The sequence below is a fragment of the Rhinatrema bivittatum genome, chromosome 5 (assembly GCF_901001135.1).
Source record: "Rhinatrema bivittatum chromosome 5, aRhiBiv1.1, whole genome shotgun sequence".
Taxonomy (NCBI): domain Eukaryota; kingdom Metazoa; phylum Chordata; class Amphibia; order Gymnophiona; family Rhinatrematidae; genus Rhinatrema; species Rhinatrema bivittatum.
In genome coordinates this window covers 220,751,315-220,775,247 of record NC_042619.1, presented here as the reverse complement: position 1 = coordinate 220,775,247, position 23,933 = coordinate 220,751,315, and the positions used below count along the sequence as shown (strand labels likewise).

Below are 23,933 nucleotides of genomic sequence, written 5' to 3'. Positions count from 1 at the left end.
CCCATCCTGGAATTGTCGAGGAACTGGAAGTCTGGATGCAGGCGCCTCCTACAGGTCGTGGGAACCAGACAGCTGGCGCCTCCAGCAGATCGTGAAATCAAGAGAGCTGGCGACTCCAGCAGGTCATACTTGGAAGTCCCAGAAAAAAAAATTCTGGAGTCCAGGACAGAACCCGGGACAAGGGTAATCCCAACGGGCACATGGCTTCGGCAATTCTGTTGGAGGTTGTGTCGGCCTCGAGCTCAGGATGCTCAAGGCTTGGCACTCCTGTTGCACTGACGATGGGACAGAGCGCAACCTAGGGCTCTCCAGCATGGAACAAGGAGAATGTGTGCCCTTGCGGTGAAGACAGTCCAAGTCTGGGAATGAGGAACCTCGAATCCTCCGCCGACCTGCATGCCCATGAGGCCACCAATGCAATGGTGGTCTCTGAATGGTCCTCCAACCATTCCAAGCCAGCTTGGAATGAAGACTGGAGCTTGGAGTGAAGACTCGAGCTTAGGACGAAGACAGGAAACAAGAGGGATGAGCAACACCGTCAGGTGCCCTAAACAACACGTGGGGCTGGTTGTGGACCACACTGTCCCCTTTGCGCCCTACACAGCGGACCACGAGGAGAATGGGACAGGCTCAGGAAGTCTCATAGCACAGGTGTTGGTGTTTGAGGTAGTTGTGGGTGGATCCTTGGGCTGGTGGCAGATAACCACGCCCCCGGGGAAAGATCCCAAGAGGGACCACCGGTCAGGCTCAGAGTATGGAGACAGACACACACTAGTTCTTTTATTAAACAGTATATTGAACTACCAGAGGTGGCAGTAGTGAGCTGGAAGTGCCTGGCAGGGCTGTAGTCCCTCAGGTACTGGAACAGCTATCCTGGATAACTGAGCTGTAGAGAAACTGAATATAGTGAGTAGGCAGGGTATGCAGAGTTCAGGAACAGAACCTTGATGGTGACACTCATACAATAGTCTCTAGAAGTAGTCCGGGTGTTGGAATGAGTTAGGCCCTTGAGGAGCGAGTACCTGGTTCCAGGGAAAGCTCTGAGAGAGAGAAGGTAACTCACTGGTGTGGTAGGAAGCGATGACTTCCAGGCAGAATAAGTATTCAGCAACCAGTCCGGGAACATGGGCCCTCGAGGAGTGAGTACCGGTTCCTGACTGTGACCTGAAAAACAAAGAGAGAGCGAGGCCCCCGAGGAGCGGGTACCCCTGGTAAGTCTGAGGAAGCAGAGTAGCTTGGAGAGAGCGAAACTGGTCCGTATCCAACTCCTATTCATCTCCTTGCTAACTCGATCAGTTAGCGATTTCTAAGACCTTATATATCCGGAACGGATGACGTCATCTCAGTGGGACACCCCTGAGGTTCGCTCCACTTCTGGTACATCAGTCGGGGCTGCGCCGAGCACGCGCCCTTAGGCTCTTGTGAATCATGGCGGATTGCAGCGTCGAGCCTCTCCGGGGACGCCGGAGGGGGTCAGCAGAATGACACCACGGCAGCCAACCTTCCATTCGAGCAAGAGGGAGTCGCCAAGGAGGTAAGGAGGACGGAGTGGAGACATCGACCACGGTCGCAACAGCAGGTTAGTAGACACCCCTCTGATCCTCCGGAGTCGGGACTTGGGAAACGAGATAAAACCTTGGAGCTTGGAAACTCAGAGTAAAAGCAGGGAATCTCCAGAGGCACGGGTCCCACCGGACCTGGAGCATTAGGACCAGGAACAAGACAGAACTTGGGTCATCAGGACATCGAGGAACTTCAGGACATCAAGGAACATCAGGACAGAGACCAGGAAGATAAATGAAGATCCATGGAAGAAGGTCAAGATGCCAGGAAGGAGCTGGAAACAAGAAGTCCTTGGGAAGACTAGCCCAGGAGGACTAGCTCCTTGCCGAAGCAAGGACTGACTGATGGAGATGCCCTTTTATAGGGCAGGAAGCAGGCAACTCTCTGGGAGGAGTTCAGATGGGCCACACCTGGCTGGCCCTTTAAATGAAGAAAGAAGCTGTGGGCCCGCCCCTTAGGAAGGAAGGGGCAGGACCCTGGACATCAGCCATGCTTGCCGCTGCGACGCTGAGCCGGAGAGAGGAAGTTGGGCCTCAGGGTAGGCCCCGAAGAGGAAGGCGGCGTCCGAGCCGCTGAAGACCACCAGGAGTGGCACCTCTGCCGCAGGAAACATCACAGATGTGGCTTCCACGCCGCAGGGGTAGATGGCGGCAGGGTGGCTCCCAGGCCGTGAAGGAAGGTCGAGTGTGGCTCCATGCTGCCAGAGGAACCCTGATGCGGCTCCTGCCACGCCGGCACGGTGGCGGCCCCAGCCGCGGGAACAAGCAAGGCCCCTGCTTCTACGGCCTCCAGCCGCGCAGGTAAGCGCCTCCCGTGGCTCTAGCCATGGGAGAAGCGCAACAGTGCTCGGGCCTTTTTTCATCATTTAGATCTGCTTTCCATTCTTTGATTGATGCCCTTTTAGCTTTAACTGCCTTCTTTACCTCACCATTAAACCAGGCTGGCAGTCATTTGGTCTTCCCTCGGCACTCCGCTGCCGTTGGGAGCATCCATTTTGCAGTGCCACAGTATAGCTGTATGCAATGTCAACAAGCCCCTCTTGTTTCTCTACCATGGAGCTGGCCGACATCATTACTCCATTACTGCCAGTGCAAGCCCTCAGCAGTTGGGAGTCAGGCTTCAAAGTATAACAGCTCACTTGCCACATGCTCTGTAGCCAGGGCAAGCACTTTTGCCTAGTGGATCATATGTTGCTTTCAGGATGGATCCCTCGTTGCTTGTTCTAATGAAAATTGCCTATTTTGCAGGTTTCTTGGGGACTCTGGCAGTCTAATGCTTGGAAGGGCCGCCCTGCTGACAGCCAACTGGGGACAAAGGTAGAGCTCCCTTAGCAAATTTGCTTTCTTGTTTTTGTGCTTGCTCTGAATTTTTTCTGTAATTCTGCAGCGCTGTGATCTTCTTTATTAAGGGGGCAGGAGAAGAACATCTTACTGACCATAGGCTGTGCTATTTCTTTTCGTGCTCAGTTTTGGTTATGTTTAATTCTCAGGTTTCTTATTCCCTTTGTGGGAAAAGCCACATTTATACAGCTTCACAGTTTTTTATTTATTTACTTTTGAACCTTGAATTTGAACTTACTTTTTACCCAAAGCAGTGTCACTGAAGGGACTCCCCTGAGGTTGTCATCAGAAGAAGCCTTCTTTGGGGAATTAACACATGTAGCTGCACCTCTGCTCGTTTCCATTAATTCTTCATTAGGCATCCAGCCTGAAGAAGGGACCTGTAAGGTCTTGGACGATCAGGTGCCAAAGCATCTTTTGTGTTGGTCCAATGAAAGGCATTACAACCTTAGGGCCCGATTTTAAAAGGGTTACGCGCATAAGGTGCGCGCGTAACCCTTTTAAAACCCCCCTGCACGCGCCGAGCCTATTTTGCATAGGCTCGGTGGCGTGCGCAAGCCCTGGGACGCGCGTAAGTCCCGAGGCTTGCAAAAAGGGGCGGTCAGGGGTGTGCCTAGGAGGGCGTGGCGTTGTTTCGGGGGCGTGTTCGGGGGGGTGTGGGCGGTCCGGGGGCGTGGCCGAGTGCCCCGACACAGCGGCCTTTGTCGGGGCCTGCCGCGCCAGAAGACAGCCGGCGCGCGTCAGTTACTACTGCCCGGAGGCAGTAGTAACTTTTGGAATAAAGGCAGGGGGGGTTTAGATAGGGCCGGGAGGGTGGGTTAGGGTAGGGGAAGGGAGGGGAAGGTGCGGGGGGTGGTGGAAAGAAAGTTCCCTCCGAGGCCGCTCCGATTTCGGAGCGGCCTCGGAGGGAACGGGCAGCGCGCACAGGGCTCGGCGCATGCAAGTTGCACAAATGTGCTCCCCCTTGCGCGTGCCTACCCCGGATTTTATAAGATACGCGCGGCTACGCGCGTATCTTATAAAATCCGGTGTACTTTTGTTCGCGCCTGGTGCGCGAACAAAAGTACGCGCGCACGCGCTCTTTTTTAAAACGTACCGCTTAGTGTAGAACTCGTTGCCACAGGGTGTGGAGAACTAGCCATCACCAAACAGGAAGGAGACCCTGGTGGGGTTGTGATCTGTGATGACCTCAAAGCGGCCCAGTCAGCATGAGAAAAAAAAAAAAAAGGAGTATGTTTGGTTACATAAAAGGAGGTGGTAAGCAGTAGGAAAAAGGAAGTAATATTATCTCTTTTGAGAATCGACTCAAGAACTGTGCTCATTTCTGGAGGCCACATCTACAAAAGGACACTGACGAAAAAGCACTGTGTATGTCTAGTGCTGCTAGTGAAATTGTAAGGCATAAGGAGTGAGGCAATTCAAAGGAGTGCCACTAGTATGGCACATGGCCAGCACTATAAACCATACCAGATATACAGGCCAATACAGTACAGTGCCCTCCGACGGAGCGCACTGTTACCCTGCTATTGGACGCGCGTTTTCCCTTACCCCTTATTCAGTAAGGGGAGGAAAACGCGCGTCCAACCCACGGCACCTAATAGCGCCCTCAACATGCAAATGCATGTTGATGGCCCTATTAGGTATGCGCGCGGAATACAGAAAGTAAAATGTGCAGCCAAGCCAAGTTGGCGCTAATTTCTTCCAGCACCAGGAAAGTGCACAGAAAAGCAGTAAAAAAACTGCTTTTCTGTGTACCCTCCAACTTAATATCATGGCGATATTAAGTCAGAGGTCCCAAAGAGTAAAAAAAGTAAAAAAAAAAAAAAAAAAAATAAAAAAAAAATTTGAATTTGGCCCGCGGCTGTCGGGCCGAAAACCGGACGCTCAATTTTGCCGGTTTCCGAGCCCGTAGCTGTCAGCGGGCTCGAGAACCGACGCCGGCAAAATTGGGCGTCGGCTGTCAAACCCGCTGACAGCCGCCGCTCCTGTCAAAAAGGAGGCGCTAGGGATGCCATAGTGTCCCTAGCGCCTCCTTTTCCCCATTTCTACCGCGCCGCCTAATTTGCATAGTGAATCGCACGCACCGGCGAGGGGCCGGTGCGCACGCCGGGATAGCAGGCATTTGTCCGCTCTCCCGCGGACTTTACTGTATCTGCCCAATAGATAGCTAAAGATGCACTCTAGAAGAGAGAAGGGAATGAAGAGATTCTTTCTTTCTTTCTTTAAAATGTTTATATTCTGCCTATATCGACCAGTGCGTGCTAGGCAGATTACACTGGCAAACAACATATAAACATTCAAATATCTAGCAGTCTGCGTAGAGTACTAGTAGGAAGCATTTTCCATAGACTGAAATGCTCAAGGATTCTAGAAGATTGGATGGAACTCACTTTGAACTCTTTTTTGTTTGGAAAAGCGTGTCACAAATAAACAGTGGTGATGATGAAGGAAGGGGAAGCTCAAAAGTAATGCAAGAAAATACTTTCCCGCTGAGAAGGTGATGGACACTTGCAGCAGACTTTCAGCAGGGGTTATGGGAGCCAAAACAGTGTCAGAATTCAAGTGTGCCTGGGGTGTACAAAGGGTCGTTAATGGCGTAGAGAGGGGGAGATCACAGGGTGAGTAAAACCTGTGATAGCACGGAAGGCAGATACAGATGGGCAGACTGGATGAACCAAATGGTCCTTTTCTGCTGACATGTTCTGTTTCTTTGTTTAATGTTTTTTTTTATTATGTCACTGGATAGTATTTTGTTTTGGGTTGTATAAGAACAATAGATTTTATGGACAGATTATGCCAAATGATGGAGGTGATGCTGACCCACATGTTGTGTGATAAACGCTGTAAGTTTGGGCCTGAGTTTGGTTTTTGGATAGCTGCAGATTAGAATGCTTTCATTTACTACTTTATTGTGAAGGGGTTTTTCTTCCCGGGGCATGTCGGTCTGATTTGTACTTAACGTGAAACTAAGGCTGAAAAAAATTAGCTTAATTACATCTTCATAGCATGCACTCTAATATTTATTTCTGAACATGAAATGACTACATACCCATGATATTTTACCCTTTTACATTCCTGCCTTGATTGAAGTTTGAGTCCGCAAGGATGACATGACAGATGGATGTTCCAAGCTTCTGCCGAAAAGCCCTTATCAGAGAAGGACAGACATCATCAGTCACTTTTATCTCGTCAGTGAGCTGTCGTGCACTGGTCATCAAAGTCCAGTGTTTTGCAATTCTGTTTTAGTCAGAGAAAAATGTGGCAGCTCCTACAGCCCAGAGCATGACAATTTAATAGACAGTTCGGACTTTCATAGCAGTTCCAAAAGCCAGGAGCTACCAGTCTGTGGAGAATGTGTGAAGTGATAAAATAATGAATTCACAGGAGTCTGAAAAGAGAGAAGGATCCAAGAGCCCTCATTTCACATGTTGGAAATATAAGAGTTTCTCAGTTGCTATTCACTGCAGTACTTATAATAAAAGCTATTGTGGGTTAAGATTCTGGACTCCTGCAAATGCAATGAGCTCCTGGCTCTCAGTGGACAAGTTTAATCTTTGGAGGTCAGAGTGACAAAGCTGGAAGAGGTGAGACAGACAGGTATATAGAGGAGACTTTCAGGGACATAGTAAATGGTCCCAATTCCAGTCTTACAGCCCTGTGCTAGGTCTCCTGGAAGAAGAACATCATCCTGGGGTGGCAAGAAATTAATGTGTAGCCAGAACCTGCCCTCTTTAAATAATAAAAGTCTGTAGAAGAATAGCTGGAGTTCAGACTAGTCTGCCCTATGCTAGTCAAAGGCTGCTCGCACTATGTTACAGGCACTAAATGAAGAGACATAATAGAATCTCAAGAGACCTGGTAGAAGAAGGATAACAAATGGGACACTGTGAGGTCTATATTCAGCCATGGAGCGGTTATAGCTTAAGGGGATATACTGGCTAACTTTAGGATAGCCCTATGGCATGACCAAAATTAGCTGCATAAGTTAAGCGGCTAACTGTGGCCTGCCCCCCCCTGGATTGCCCCCGACTTTTGCGACTACATTCTAGTCGCATAAGTCATTATGTGGCTAGAATTTAGATGCATATGGCTTTAAATATAGCTGGCTAGCCATTTAGACAGATACATTTTCAGCATATGCATGCAAAACATGGACTAAGTGCACTGCCAGCAGAGCACATTCACATGTGGGCAGTTATTGATGCATAAGGAACATTGTGATCTACACTTTCTGTACTGCGTCACACACATTTATCACTAGCAGTTTGCAGGGCATGTTGCAGTGCTGCTCTATTTCCTTTGTCTGGGGTATCAAATGGTTTTCAATGCAGCACACACTGCAGTTCCGTGATGGTAAATAACAGCCACTGACTGAAGAACCCCATTTCCTGGTAGAACAGGTTTCTGTCCTCTTATGCATGTGTGAAAGGTTGGCAGGCACCTACACAGCTGAACCCTTTGTTGGGTTGCAAGGCCCTGTCATACACTACCTGCATTGGTAACATCAGATGCTGTTGTAATGCACAGATCACTCCCCTTTGTGTACATTTTGGCAACACATGTAGCGAAGAATAATACTTACATGGTCTCCGCCAATGCTCATCAGGTTTGATGGCTCAGCAAAGGTACTGGCTAACTTATATACTCCTACTAAATGTTGTGGTTTGCCAGTCAAATCTGCCAGTAACAAAGCAAACATCATGCTTTCCTTCTGTCATTGCTGCAGTATACTCAGGGTACATTTGCAGGCCCTGGCTACTCACCCCCATACACATGCCTAACATGCCAGCAAAGATGAGATATAACGAGGCCTTAAGTGCTACCCGCAATGTCATAGAGCCCACCTTCGGCCTTCTGAAAAGTCATTTTTGCTGTTTGGACAAGACGGGTGGAACTTTAATGTATGCCCCACCAAAAGATTGTCTTGCTGTGCTGTGTGGTCCATAATGTGGCTCTACGCCACGGACTACCAATGGACATATGACCTGATCTGCCACAAGACCTCTCTTGTCTCCCTGCTGGAGGCCAGGAGAACACGCTGAGTGGCAGGCAGATTCACCAAAACCTTATACAGACACACTTTACCTGTTAGGGGTCACGTTCCTATTCCCCTTCAAGGGGATGTGCGCCTTATGGCAGTTAGCTGCTGATCTAGAGGTTCTCAATTGTTTTTGTGTCAATTCTTGGCTCAGTACGTCAGCATGTTCCATAGGAACACATATGGATGCTGATGATTTTGTTTTCAAATGGAGCTGAGCAGTGTACTTCTAATAAAGTTGACACAGTTAGAAAGACATGCTAAACATGTGCCTGCCACCATGTCTTCTGCCTGCTATTAACAGAAATGTAGTGATGTCTGCTATTACACTCGGTGCCATATCTCCCACATTGCGGCCTTACAGACGTCAACAGTGGCCCTCATTATCACCCTCACATGCGGAAGGAACCGTGTCATAAGTATGCTCGTGGCCCACATGCTCCTGCACCGTGAAGAGAGACAGCGGTTCTTATGTATGAATTTAGATTTATCACTGAAGGTCCAATGTGCATGTGAACGCACAAAAGACACTGTTAAAAGTTGTACTGCAGATACCCCATACATACACACTATTTTTCAATTGTTTACAGGTGTGCACCAGAAGATTACCCTCTATAATGGCTGTGGTTTATGTCAGAAGGACATTACCACAGCAATCACTCAGCAATGGTAGGTCATGAAAACAGAGAGCTAACAGTACAATGTAGACCTGTATACCAATGTGCTGCATATGTACATGCAGCCATCATCTAACTCCCATGGCTGCAGGTATACAGAATGTTAATGTTGCTGCCATTGCCATTAAAAAGCAGCATGTACAATACTTCTCATTCTGGACAGCCGGCCACATTACTGCACACATCACACAACTTTGAAATCACACCTTGTGTTACTACCTGGGTGAAAGGGAGAGTGCTATGTGGGGAACTTTTCCCTCTGTGCACAGCTCCTTCAAATGTAGCATTAACATTCCTTAATGCATGCTGGTCTACATGCATGCACTGGGGCACATAAAGCTTGGAAAACTATCACAACAGATGTCGAAAATTTGAGTGTCTTCCCTTTCGTTATGTTGCTGCCGTCACCTTTTTGAGAAAGATCCAAGAGTATGCACTCGCAGGTGATTGAAGGCAGGAAAGTGCATATCCTACTGTTCTGCCTTCACTTCTTCAGTACTATGGCCCTGTGGTTGTACCCTTCATAAACACTGTTACTGCAGCTATATCTTTCCTCCTAACCTTTAAGATAATGCAGGCCAAGGGATAAAATACATTTTATTTCCCTGTCACACATAGGTTCAGTGTCATCTGCAGATGGCAGGTTTCAGGAACATTATAGTGGGTTAGGTCTCACTGATAGTCATGTCTTCCACCATTATGCACATCTGTTTGTTCCCTACACATAAGCACTATCGGGCCGATTCAGTAAAGTCCGCGGGAGAGCGGGCGAATGCCCGCTCTCCCGGCGAGCGCACAGGCCACTCGCCTGTGCGCGCGATTCAGTATTTAAATGAGGCCCGGTGGCAGAAACAGGCAAAAGGAGGAGCTAGGGACACTAGCGCGTCCCTAGCGCCTCCTTTTGGCCTGGAGCGGCGGCTGCCAGCGGGTTTGTCAACTGATGCTCAATTTTGCCGGCGTCGGTTCTTGAGCCCGCTGACAGCCATGGACTCGGAAACCGGACGCCGGCAAAATTGAGCGTCCAGTTTTGGACCCGACAGCCGTGGGCCGACTTCAAATTTTTTTTAAATTTTTTTTTTTTACTTTTTTTACCCTTTGGGACCTCCGACTTAATATCGACTTAATTACTGCTTTTCTGTGCACTTTCCCGGTGCCTGAAGAAATTAGCCAAAGGTAGGCGCTAATTTCTGAAAGCAAAATGTGCGGCTTGGCTGACATTTTGTTTTCTGAATCGAGCGGGAATACCTAATAGGGCCATCAACATGCATTCCCTGTACATACCAGGATCATTCCAGACGGTGGGTTATGTTCTCTGTCCAGCAGATGGAGTCAGAACACAAAATTCCCAGGGGAGGACCCATATAACCACGCCTCCCCTGTAACAGCTCTCAGTAACGTTCTGACTCCAGCAGATGTGAGCAGGGGACTTGTGGTCCCCAGCTTGTTAGTTTAGGGCTACCTCCTCAGGGGGATCAAGTTTAAAAAAAAAAAATAGGAAGTTTTAAATTTACAGTTTAGGTCACTTTGCTAAGGCTCCTCTTACAGCAGGGGGAGAGCTCTCCGCTGGTGCTGGCTCATCGCTCTCTAGCCTGGTGACTTGCTGACAGGCTGTTGCCTGTTTTCTTTCTTTCTTTTCTCATTTTCCTCACTGAGGGCTCAGTTAGGGTAAGTGTATTTTTGTTTCATCTTCTTTTTCAGCAGAAGACTGCAATTTTTGGACTCCGTTCGGCTCTCTGAGGTGAAAGTCAGTAGCGCCAGCCTCTCCCTCCTGACCCAGGTTTTCCCCCCTCCCTTTTGGGGAGCGACCGATGTCCCGACCTGCGGCCCCGCGAAGCACCATTCCCCGGGGCCGCCTGCTGTCGGGAGGTTAATTCCCCCGTCAGTTCTTCTTTAGGTTGGTGGGGGACTGCGGCAAGCGTCCATTGCCGGGTCGGCGCTCATTTTAGGCGCGAGCCACCTGTAGAGCCTCCCCCCCTCTCAATCTCCCTGCGGCGATGCAGTCCGCAGCGCCTTGTGAGGGCTCCGACAGGGCCGGATTATTTTCTGAAGAGGGTCTGTGCTCAGGCTGTTTCCCCGAGGGGGAATGTGCGCCAGCTACTAGCAAGGATGTTCGAGCTGCAGACCGCGTGGGGAGGAAGCGCCAGGCCCCGTTCCCTCTCAACGCGGGAACAGCGGACATTTTGTTGCAAGATTCTGATGCCGCGCTTTCTGAGGAGGACACGGATAATCCGTTCCCCACTTCTAGGCCCGTTTTGGACCCTTACTCCGAGTCTAATCCTGATAGGCAGAGGGGGGATCCCCCGAGGGTTGACCCCTCAGGATGCCAGGCCTTTTCCCCTGAATTCATAGTCCTGATGCACAGGGCTTTTCTTCAGAGCAGAGACACGACCTTCGGGACCTGGGGACCCTCTCCCCCCAAGATACCATGTCCTGCCCCCCTCCTGGGTGGGAGCCTCCCTCAGGCGCGCCCCCCTTTAGTAGGCGGGGGAGCGGGGACATCTCGTGGCCCTACCGGGACACCATCGATAATACAGATTTCGTCGGGGGAAGGACAATCCCAGGACCCTGACGTGGACGACCCCACCTTGGCGGCCCAGGTGGGGGGCAACGACCTTAGGGTCCTCTGCATCTTCCAAGCGGCGGAGTTAGATGACCTCATTCCCTACATCCTCCAGGAAATGGATATTGATCCCCCTCCGGAACCGGTGGGGCCTGACCCGGCTCTCAAGAAGGGGGACCCCCTCCTAGCAGGACTGCGGCCTCTAGCCAAGTCTTTTCCCACTCATCACAAGATCTTGCAGTTGATCACTCGGGAATGGGATTCCCCGGAGGCCAACCTTAGGGTTGATAGAGCCATGGAAAAATTGTATCCTCTGCCGGCCAATTTTTTGGAAATTCTCAAAGTTCCCGCCGTAGATTCTGTGGTATCAGCGGTCACAAAGCATACCACTATTCCTGTCACTGGTGGGACGGCGTTGAAGGATATGCAGGATCGAAAGCTGGAGGTTTACCTCAAGCGTATCTTTGAGGTCTCGGCCTTAGGGATGCGGGCGGCTATCTGCAGTTCCCTCGCACAGCGAGCGGGTCTTCGGTGGGTGCAGCAGCTTCTCACCTCCCAGTCCTTACCAGACGCTGAGGCTCACCAGACGGACAGACTGGAAGCCGTGGTTGCCTATGGAGCGGATGCTTTATATGATCTTTTAAGGGTCCTAGCCTGAACCATGGTGGCGGCGGTCTCAGCGCGTCGGCTCCTTTGGCTTTGCAATTGGTTGGCTGATGCCTCTTCCAAGACACGTTTGGGGTCCCTTCCTTTTAAGGGTAGGTATCTTTTTGGTGAAGACTTGGATCAGATCATCAAGTCCCTTAATGAGAACGTGGTGCACAAGTTGCCCGAAGATCAACCCCGTTTGTCAAGATCATATAATTACTCCAGAAACCGTTATCGTAACCAGCGGAGAGCGCGTCCTCAGAGGCAACAGCCACCTCGGGCTCCCTCTTCTCGTTCGCACTCCTGGAACCAGCCCTTTCGTGGGCGCCGCCAGGGTAAGGAAGCGCAGGGTGCTGGTACATCCGCTGAATCTACCCAATGATGCCAGACGGACCTGCGAGGTGGTCGCCTTGCTCTCTTCTACGAAGAGTGGGTCAAAATCACGTCGGATCAATGGGTTCTGGATATTCTAAGACACGGTTACGCTTTGGATTTTGTTTCTGCTCCTCGGGACCGGTTCCTGTTTTCCCCTTGCGGGTCCTTAATCAAACAGGGAGCCGTGCGGCAGACCCTCGATCGTCTCCTTCAATTGGGGGCCATAGTGCCGGTGCCAGCCGCCGAACTGGGCCGGGGGCATTATTCTATCTACTTTGTGGTTCCCAAGAAGGAAGGTACTTTTCGTCCTATCCTGGATCTCAAGCAGGTCAACCGGTCCCTCAGAGTCCCTCGTTTCCGCATGGAGACACTCCGTTCAGTGTTAGCGGCAGTTCATCCGGGAGAATTCTTGGATTCGTTGGATCTCACGGAGGCGTATCTCCACATACCAATTTGTCAAGCTCATCAACGTTACCTACGCTTCAAAATTTTGGGTCAACACTTCTAATTTCGCGCTCTTCCCTTTGGCCTGGCCACAGCTCCACGGATTTTCACGAAGATCATGGTGGTAGTGGCGGCAACCTTGCGCAAGGAAGGCATCCTTGTGCATCCTTACCTCGATGATTGGCTCATCTGTGCAAAGTCACGAGCGCAGTGTATCCTCGCAGTCGACAGAGTGGTACAACTTCTCCAATCTCTGGGATGCATTGTCAACTTCACCAAGAGCAGCCTGGTCCCGTCCCAATCATTGGATTTTCTGGGAGCTCACTTCGACACCAAGAATGCCAGGGTTTTTCTGCATCCGGACAGAGCTTATTCTCTGTGTCAGCAGATTCAAGGATTTATGGCACTCGAGACGCCCACTGTCTGGGACTACCTGCAGGTACTGGGGACCATGGCCTCGACCATCGATCTGGTTCCTTGGTCATTTGCGCATCTGAGGCCTCTGCAGAGATCCCTACTCTCCCGGTGGCAGCCGGTGTCGAGAGATTTCCAGGCAATCCTTCCGATTCCGAGAGGAACCTTCATCAATCTTTCATTTTTTGTTACTTACCTCTTCATCTTTCATATAAAACTGTATTTTGATGTGACAAAATGTCATCAAAATACCTGTAAAAACAGCTATTAGAATGTAAAAGAAAGATATTTTAATTTGTAAGTAATTGGGTTTTTTTTTTTCAATTGTAGAGCCTAAAACATACTGGAATATTTTCATGCCAGTGGTGATTTAAGGGTGTAAGCCATGGCCAGTAGTTAAATTTTTAGATTTTACTGTAAACGCACAGTTGATCATTTTTTTTAAAGATTTTGTTAGCTATTGCATCTAATGTTATGTTCACTTTAGAAATATTTACTATCAAAAAACCAAAGCCCTACACTGAGTTCCTTTATTGTAAGTCATATGATAACAGTAAAGATACCACTGTTACAGACAGCATCATGAAAACTCTGAAATAAATAGACAAAATGCAGAATTCTTCTCTTTATTTATTACAGAGCATCAATCTGTACGCCAAAATCATGTTTTCTTTCAGTTATAGAGCCTAAAACATAGCGGCATATTTGGAAAGTGGAGCATAGCTGAATTTAAAAAGGGAGGAGACAAGCTTCTAGTGGAAGAGTTCATAAATCATGATTATTGATGTAGACTTGGGCAAGCCATTGCTTATCCCTTATTATATGCAAGAAGGATTGGACCTAATCTTTGGGATCCTGCCAGGTACTAGTGATCTGGATTGGCTACTATTGGAGACAGTATGCTGGGCTTGATGGACCTTTGGTCTGATGTAGTATACTATTTTTTTGTAAAAAGTATCCTACATTTTATTTCTATGAACTGAATGCACTAGCATGATTTCCCAAACAAGTATGTGGTAAACCTTTGATTGGGTCTGGTTTTCAGGGACAGAGACAGGATGGAGGCGGTCCAGAGAAAGGCGACCAAAAAGGTGTATGGTCTTCATCAAATGCCTTATGAGGAGAGATTGAAGAATCTAAATATGTATACCCTGGAGGAAAGGAGGAGCAGCAGAACCAGAGGTCACGATTTAAAACTCCAGGGAGGAAGACTCAGAATCAATGTCGGGAAGTATTTCTTCATGGAGAGGGTGGTGGATGCCTGGAATGCCCTTCTGGAGGAAGTGGTGAAGACTAAAACTGTGAAGGATTTCAAAGGGGCATGGGATAAACACTGTGGATTCATAAAGTCTCGAGTATGTGAATGAAGAGAAGAGGCACAGGGGTGGCTTGCGAGAATGACGGCTACTTCCTGGTGATTAATACCCTTATTCAATAAACATACACACGGTTAATGCGACTCCAACATTGCTCTATGCTTCAACAGCAAGAGGAAATGTGGGACAAAGGATTTGCATTTGCAAATAAGCTTGAGAGTAGCTTGCTTGTTGCAGCAGTTACTACTCCCTAACCAATTAAATCTGATACCTCACTTTGAATACATATACAGCGCAGCTCACTGCTTCAATGGCAGGGGGGAATGAAGATAAGAGGATTTACAGTCAGACAACTACCAACTAGGATTGAATTCCATAGTCTGGGTAAACAAGCATGGGAGTAGCTTGCTTGTTGCGGTGGTTATTACCCCGAACCAATTAAGCCTGATACTTTACTTTGAATACATATAGGGGCGGATTTTAAGAGCCCTGCTTGCGTAAATCCGCCCGGATTTACGCGAGCAGGGCCTTGTGCGCCGGTGCGCCTATTTTACATAGGCCTACCGGCGCGTGCAGAGCCCCGGGACTTGCGTAAGTCCCGGGGTTTTTCGAGGGGGGCGTGTCGGGGGCGGGGCCGATCGGCGTGGCGTTTTCGGGGCGGGACGTGGCGTTTCGGGGGGCGGGCCCGGGGGCGTGGTTTCGGTCTGGGGGCGTGGCCGCGCACTCCGGAACCGCCCCCAGGTCCCGTCTCGGCGCGCTAGAGGCCTGCTGGCGCGTGGGGATTTACTTCTCACTCCGGGAGGCGTAAATCCCCCGACAAAGGTAAGGGGGGGGTCTAGATAGGGGCGGGGGGTGGGTTAGATAAAGGAAGGGAGGGGAAGGTGAGGGGAGGGCGAAAGCAAGTTCCCTCCGAGGCCCGTGGCTGCCGATTTCGGAGCGGCCTCGGAGGGAAATCGGCAGCCTTGCGCGCGCCAATCCAGGATTTTAGCGGATACACGCGGCTACGTGCGTATCTACTAAAATCCAGCGTACTTTTGTTTGCGCCTGATGCGCCAACAAAAGTACGCTAAGGCGCGCTTTGTGAAAATCTACCCCTTATAGCGCAGCTCACTGCTTCAATGGCAGGAGGGAATGAAGGAAAGAGGATTTATGTTAAGACAACCAACAAGGACTAAATTGCACAGGCTGGGTAAACAAATAAGTGTGGGAGTAGCTTGCTTATTGCGGCGGTTACTACCCCTAACCAATTAGGCTTGATACTTCACTTTTATGCAGCTCCAGTACTGCTTTCTGTATCAATGGCAGGGGTGGAAGGAAAATTAGAACCAAAAAGTTACCAATAACGGTCCTGACCTCAGCGGTCAGAGTAACAGATAAGTATGAGAAAAATAACTGTGAAAGCTTGTTCGGCAGACTGGATGGGCTGTATGGTCTTCTTCTGCCGTCACTTCTATGTTTCTATGTTTGTAGGTAACTTGGACCTTAAATCATATGTGTGCAAATATAGCACATGAATATTCCTTGTGCATTTGCTGCAAGCCAGAGTTGATTCAAGGTCCCATGGACTGAGTTTGAGAATAACCAATTTCCTGCCTTTTTTCCTCCCTTCTAAAAGATTAGTTAATTTTAGTAAGGAGCAAGATGTTCTCTTTGTTTCCACCCCATCCCCAAAATATTTCCATTCCATCCCATTTAAATGTATTCAATCTTAATATGAAATACTAGGTTTCTTTTTTTATATACAAGCCTTGTGCGCATTAAAACGGGTGAGATGTTTGCGCATTCGCAGCATGTCGGTCAGAGCTCCCATGTCCTTGTTTGTTTGAATTTCATACAGTGAAGTATCAGCACCAGAGGATAGACATGGTGGTTTGGTGGTTGCCTTGCTGTGCTCACGCGTGGTCTGATTGGAGAGTTTCCCCACCGGAGCTCTAGTTGCCCAGATGGAAGGAGGAGAAGATAGAAGGGCATCGGGGCATGGTGCCATGTACTCTGCACTGGCACTTTGATCTTGTTATCTCACTTTCAAAGGATTTGTGTACTCTAATAGACAATGTGATTCTCGGTGGCTGCTCGGCACGGCACGGTACGTCAGTCAGAGCTTATTCACGGCTCATCGGTCAGAGCTCTCCCGTGGCTGCCCAGCATGGCATGGCACATCGGTCAGAGCTTATTTGTGGCACGTTGGTCAGAGCTCTCCTGTCCGCGCATGCGCAGCACGTCGGTCAGATCTTATTTGCGGCACATCAGTCAGAACTCTCTGGTCCACGCATGAGTGGCATGACAGAGCCGCTCTCTACTGCGCATTCGCGGCACGTCGGTCAGAGCCGCCCTCTACTGCGCATTCGCGTCACGTCAGTCAGAGCCCATTTATCTATATTGATAGTTACTTTATTTTTTTGCTTTGTTCATATTATCCACACTTGCGCTGTCCCTTACCTAGGATGATAAAGTAATTTAGGCTCTCCTGCTAAGAGTGATGATTTCTCCAATGCCGACCTCTTCTGGCCATCACCTCCTCCTCACCATTTCAGAGGCCTGCATTCTGCCAGACTCGGCAAACAAGAGACTGGAATCCAGTATCTTGCATGCTGCGCGGTGCCACTAAGCCACTGGGGGTCGTCCTAAACTGTGGCATTATGCAGAGACATTTACAGGGTTCCTGGAGGTCAAAAAGGAAGTCCAAATTATTCTCTAAAAGTCACAGGAAGGTCTTGTGAGTGGTGTGAGACCTGTTGTATCCCTGCAGTATCACCTGTCACTGATTAGCTAAGAAGATTGCAGATGGGAGGGTGTGGGGGTTGGAATATGTTCAGAAAAGTTTGAAAGATTTTGGCTGGAAAAAACACTGATGCTTTGGAAACAGATATATTTCAGCTGCATAGAATGACAGATTTAAAGGGAGACCTTCAAGCGGGAAGAGATTTAAAACAGGGAGGGAAGCAGTTTCTGAGAGAGCAGACACATCTTGCAGTGTATTATTGAGCAAGGGCCAGAGACAGAGGTGAGAGCTATCAAGAATCAGAAATATAAGGAAGCAAGTGACGCTCGGTGAGAAGGGGGATGAGTTATAAAGGTCTAGTAAATCAAGGGATTATTAAGAATCGCTGATATACGGGACTAGAAATTACCGAGAATCAAAAATTGGGAGGCAAGGAGTATATGAGTGGTATAAAAAGGGGGGGGGGGGGGGGAGCAATTACTGAGAGGGGGAGATGGGCAGGATGGATAAATTGGCAGCAAAAATTATATGGGGGAGGAAGGGACATACAATCATTAACATTTTCAGACTCCAGATTATCGCTACCTTGATTTGCTGTAATATGTCCATGACACGTGACTGCCCTTGACACCTGACTACATTATAAGCGGGACTGATAACAAGGAAGCAACAATATTTATCGGGATGAACTCTGCCAGAGCACATCTGTGCTGCACATTGATCAGACTATTAGAAGGCTAACTTGGAGCTAGTCTGCCTTTCCTCTTCCTGGTGATATTGACCATGGGTTTATTGAAAGACAAAGGGGGAAGTGAGGACGAGATATTAGAGAGCAATAGTAGGGATAACGGCAGAAAGATTTTGTGATAATACCACCTTCTCTTTCTCAGACTCTAGAGATGCTCTGTCTCTCTGTTAGAACTTCTTGATTGTTGTTGCTTTTATTTTATTCTCATGACACCATTTTTAAAAAACATTTTATTTTAAAGAGAGTGCACATTTTAAAACATTAAGAGCAATATTAAGCTTCCAGACAAAGTTTGAAGAAGTAAAAATAATGATAATACAACCATTGATAGACCCCTGTTAAGTGAATGCATGAGTTATCAAATGCCATCTCATAACAATATGAACAGCTTTTAATAAAGTTACGTTAAGTACGTATTTCCAGAACTTCCTACAAATCTGATCATATTTATCCATCTTTTCATATAAAGAATAAGTGATTTTCTCTATAAGTGCAATATCAGTTGTGATTGCTGTTGAGAAATATAAGATGCATAGAATGTGTAGTGGCATGAATACAATGATTAATAAGTATTTTATCTGGAGAAGAATCATCAAGTGATATCTCTCCAATAAGAACATAAGAACATGCCATACTGGGTCAGACCAAGGGTAGATCAAGCCCAGCATCCTGTTTCCAACATTGGCCAATCCAGGATACAAGTACCTGGCAATTACCCAAATACCAAGTAGATCCCATGCTACTGATGCCAGTAACGGCAGTGGCTAATCCCTAAGTCAGCTTGATTAATAGCAGTTAATGGACTTTTCCTCCAAGAACTTATCCAATAACCCCACAAGCCCAGGTATGGTGTTAGAGAAAAATAATTTTTACAAATCTGCCTTATCTCCCGTTCTACATCTCCTCAAAAGGAAAAAAACAATGGACAGGACCACTAGACATGAAAATACATGCCACAAAGATCACATATAAGACAATATAATGGAGAAGCTGATTGTGAAACAGCGATAAAAAACGTGGGGTGTCTGTACACCCAATGTAGCAATTTAACCATGAGTTCCACTCTCTTATAGCTTATAGAGGTGGAATGTGCAGCCCCCCCCCCCCCCAAATATCTCATCCCATTCAGTGGCAACTAATGTAAGTTGAAAATCATCTTTCCCTTTATAAGAGAGGAAGTTCTATCTGGAAGGTGATCCGTGTCTACTATGCAATTATAAATATGAGAGAGAACTTTTCTCTGAATAGAGGAGTCACTATAAATCTCTCCAGTGAACTACGAGGGACACACCTTTCAATCTTTCCAGAGCATTTCTCATCTTGTTGGATACTATGTGCGATATGGTATTTGTCAAACAGGTCAGTGAAAGAAACAAAATTGTCTTCCCACCACAATTGCCAGAGGTACCGCAACCTACTAGTCTGCCAATGTTCCGTATCGGGGGGAGAGCAAAAAGCTGTGGGTTTTTAGCCAAAGGCATAATGGAGGGGAGATTCTATGTGTAAGATCCCTAAATATTTACAGACCCTCCTCCAAATTTGAACTGTATGGGCAAGGATGGGATTGCTATGAAGGATCTGTCTACCAACTGTTGACAAATTGGTTTGTGACCTTTCCAAATGAAGCTACCCACAATCTGAGCTCATGACACCTTTGTCCATTAAAGTGTGTTATCCCAGGCAAATCTACAGCAGCCAAATTTACCAAATAGATTTTTGCCAATGTACAAAAATCATAAAGGCCATGCAGGTGGTCCAGTTGACTGTAATAGTAAATAAGTAACCGTGAACAATATTGTGACATAACACTGTGTGTCATTAATACAATGCTGAGAAAAGGTTTGTGAACCCCCTAGTATGGTCTGTGTTTTTAGTACAACTTTTATTCAAAATATGTGCAGATCCTAATCTAAATTGTGATAAGAGAAACAGATAACCATTAAAAAATGACTTGGACAAAAAGAATATATTTTGATTATTTATTCAACAAGAAGATTCAACAATAACTATCCTAATGTAAAAATGTTTGGGAGCCCTTCATTCAGTAACTGCTGGCACCTCCTTCAGCAGTAATAACTTCAGCTAAATGCTTCCTGTTATTGTTGATCAATCTCTCACATCGCCCTTGAGGAATTTTTGCCCATTCTTCCATGCAGAATAACTCTGTGACATTTGAGGGCCTTCTTGCATGAAAAGCTCGCTTCAGGAAAATAGAAAAAAACTGAAAGGTGCAGCTGCAAAGGTTAAAAGTATACAACAGGCATGGACATTGTTTAAAAATACAAGCTTAGAAGTGCAGTCCAGATGTATTCCATGCATTAAGAAAAGTGGGAGGAAGGCAAAAAGATTACCAGCATGGTTAAAAGGTAAGATGAAAGAGGCTGTTTTAGACAAAAACACATCCTTCACAAATTGGAAAAAGAATCCATCTGAAGAAAATAGGAAACAGCACAAGTATTATCAGGTTAAGTGTAAAACATTGATAAGACAGGCGAAGAGAGAATTTGAAATAAAGTTGCCGTAGAGGCAAAAACTCATAAAAACTTTAAAAAATATATCAAAAGCAAGAAACCTGACAGGGAAGCAGTTGGAACATTAGATGACCAAGGGGTTAAAGGGGCTCTTAGGGAAGATAGGGCCACTGCAGAAAGACTAAATTAATTCTTTGCTTCTATGTTTACTAATGAGGATGTTGGGGAGATACTGGTTCCGGAGATAGTTTTCAAGGGTGATGAGTCAGATGAACTGTGAACCTGGAAGATGTAGTAGGCCAGATTGACAAACTAAAGAGTAGCAAATCGCCTGGACTGGAGGGTATGCGCCCCAGGGTTCTGAAGGAACTAAAAAATGAAATTTCAGATTTATTAGTTAAAATTTGTAACCTATCATTAAAATCATCCATTGTACTTGAAGACTGGAGGCCAATGTACCCCCAATATTTAAAAAGGGCTCCAGGGGCGATCCAGGAAACTATAGACCAGTGAAGCTGACTTCAGTGCCAGGAAAAATAGTGGAAACTATTCTAAAGATCAAACTCACAGATCATATAGAAAGACATGGTTTAATGGAACACAGCATGGACTTATCCAAGGGAAGTCTGCCTCACAAATCTTCATTTTTTTGAAGGGGTTAATAAATGTGTCTAAAGGTGAACTGGTAGATGTAGTGTATTTGGATTTTCAGAAGGCATTTGACAAAATCCCTCATGAGAGGCTTCTAAGAAAACTAAAAAATCATGGGATAGGAGGCGGTATCCTTTCGTGGATTACAAACTGGTTAAAAAACAGAAAACAGAGAGTAGAATTAAATGATTAATTTTCTCAGTGGAAAAGGGCAAACAGTGGAGTGCCTCAGGAACTTGTACTTGGATTGGTGCTTTTCAGTATATTTATAAATTATCTGGAAAGGAATCAGATGAATGAGGTACAAATTTGCAGACGATACTGAATTATTTAGAGTAGTTAAATCACAAGTGGATTGTGATAAATTGTAGGAGGATCTTGCGAGACTGGAAGATTGGGCATGCAAATGGCAGATGAAATTTAATGTGAACAAGTGCAAGGTGATGCATATAGAGAAAAATAATCCATGCTGTAGTTACACGATGTTACAAGGTGATGCATATAGGGAAAAATAATCCATGCTGTAGTTATATGATGTTAGGTTCATATTAGGAGCTACCACCCAGGAAAAAGATCTAGGCGTCATAGTGGATAATACATTGAAATCATCTGCTCAGTGTGCTGCGGCAGTCAAAAAAGCAAACAGAATGTTGGGAATTATTAGGAAGGGAATGGTGAGTAAAATGGAAAATGTCATAATGGCTCTGTATTGCTCCATGGTGAGACTGCACCTTGAGTACTGTGAACAGTTCTGGTCGCCGCATCTAAAAAAAGATATAGTTGAGATGGAGAAGGTATAGCGAAGGGCGACCAAAATGATAAAGGGCGTGGAACAGCTCCCCTATGAGGAAAGGCTAAAGAGGTTAGGGCTGTTCAGCTTGGAGAAGAGACGATTGAGGGGGGATATGATAGAAGTCTTTAAAATCATGAGAGGTCTAGAACAGGTAAATGTGAATCGGTTATTTACACTTTCGGATAATAGAAATATTAGTGGGCACTTCATGAAATTAGCAAGTAGCACATTTAAAACTAATCGGAGAAAATTCTTTTCACTTAGTGCACAATTAAGCTCTGGAATTTGTTGCCAGAGGATGTGATTAGTGCAGTTAGTGTAGCTGGCTTTAAGAAAGGTTTGGATAAGTTCTTGGAGGAGAATTCCATTAACTGCTATTAATCAAGTTGACTTGCTATTACTGGCATTAGTAGCATGGGATCTGCTTAGTGTTTGGGTACTTGCCACATACTTGTAGCCTGGATTGGCCACTGTTGGAAACTGGATGCCGGGCATGATGGACCCTTGGTCTGACCCAGTATGGCAATTTCTTATGTTTTTATGCTCCCACAATATTTCATTAGGGTTTAGATTGGGATTTTGAGTTGGCCAATCCAAAATATGAAAACGCTTCTTCTTCGGCATTCTGTAGTAAATTTAATTTAATGTTTAAATTTAAGCAGCTCCACACCATGATATCGCTGCCACCACGACTGAAGGTCGGGACGAGGTTCTTACTTTGGAAGGCAATGCTTTGTTTTCACAAAAAAAAAAAAAAAGTTTATTATGATTAAACAGTTCAATTTTTGACTCATCTGATCAGAGAACATTATTCTAGAAGTCTTGGGGTCATCCTAATGCTCTTTGATGAACCCTAGGCGGACAGCAGTGTTCTTTTTGGAGAGTAGTGTCTTCTTCCCATGAACATTATTCCTATTCAGTTTTTTCCTGATGGTTGACACATGAACCCTGATATCAACTGCAACAAAGGACATCTGTTAGGTTGATGTTCTTTGTGACTTTGTGGATGATTTTCTGGTTTGTTTTGGGATGATATTGGCACAGTCACTTTAGTCTTCATCTTTTTCCATTTATAGACTGTCTATGTGGCAGTGGATGGATGGAGCCCCAAATGTTTGGAAATGGTCTTATAACTCTGTCCAGACAGATGAACATTAACTACTCCTTTTTGTAGCTCCTCTGAAATATCTTTTGATTGTGGCATTATGGGTTACCACTAACTTTTATGGTGAATCCAAACTCAAAATGTTTATATAAGACAATATGCCAAAACTCATTCCTACAGGACTACTCCACAGGGTAGTTTATTTGTTACTCAATAATTTAAGCCCTTGACTCCAATTAGCCAATTAATTGTGCTAAGGAAACTAGGGATTCACTTATTATTTCACACATGTTGATTCTGAAGTAGTCTTATTATTCCTACTTTGTACGTTATAGAGGTTCATATTCAGACACAGTCTGGATAGCAAAGTTATCTGGCTAACTTTGGAGATATATTCAATAGTGCAGCTGCACAATTGAATATAGCTGGGTATCTTAAAATTAGCCACCTAACTATAGCTAGTTAACTTTAGGACAGCTCTTTGGCCCTATCTGACATAACTGGCTAGGTCATCTGGCTAACTGAATATTAGAATTAACTTAGCTGGCTAACTCAATTCCTCCCACTTATACTCTTGGAACACCCCTAACTGTAAGGAGTGGCATAAGCATGAGCTCTTGGTGCTGCATCATAGTTGTTGCTGCCTCATGGGCAAGCCCACGAGGCCTACGCCAGCAGCTGGAGAATGCACCCTGCAGCGGGCCAGGCTGGAACACCTGTACCAGCCACTTTCCCTGTGGGTTGATCCCTTGGGTTCTGTCGGCTGGTGGTGGTTCAAGCAATTTTAAGACAGTCCAGGGACAGGCCAAGAGAAAGGGTTGGCAGCAGACAGGATGTAGTCAAGGTTTAAGGCTAAAGTCAGGACCAGGAGGCAAGCAAGGGATTGGTCAAAGTCCAAAGCTGAGGTCAGAACCAGAGAGACAGGCAAAGTCAGACAAGACATAAAGGAACAAGACTGGACGAGACGGACAAGGTAAAGCAAGCAAGGCAACAAGGACAAAGAAAGGCAGAGAGACAAGGCAAGGCAACAAACACAAGATAGATGCAGAAACAAGACAAGGCGGGGCG

The 23,933-nt window shown here is 46.6% G+C and overlaps 1 protein-coding gene across 5 annotated transcripts in view; it reads left to right on the top strand.

Annotated features, from left to right (window-relative positions):
- The window catches only part of CTPS2 (CTP synthase 2), a 428,947-nt gene that overhangs the window by 50,589 nt on the left and 354,425 nt on the right, over positions 1–23,933 (top strand). For 4 of the 5 annotated variants that reach the window (XM_029603284.1, XM_029603287.1, XM_029603285.1 and 1 more), the window contains exon 2: positions 2,811–2,879. The exons of the other annotated variant lie outside the window; for it this stretch is intronic. In XM_029603284.1, the coding sequence (XP_029459144.1) occupies positions 2,836–2,879 (44 nt within the window). In that variant the 5' untranslated portion in view covers positions 2,811–2,835. The remainder of the gene's footprint in view (positions 1–2,810; positions 2,880–23,933) is intronic. 5 annotated transcript variants of the gene reach the window in all.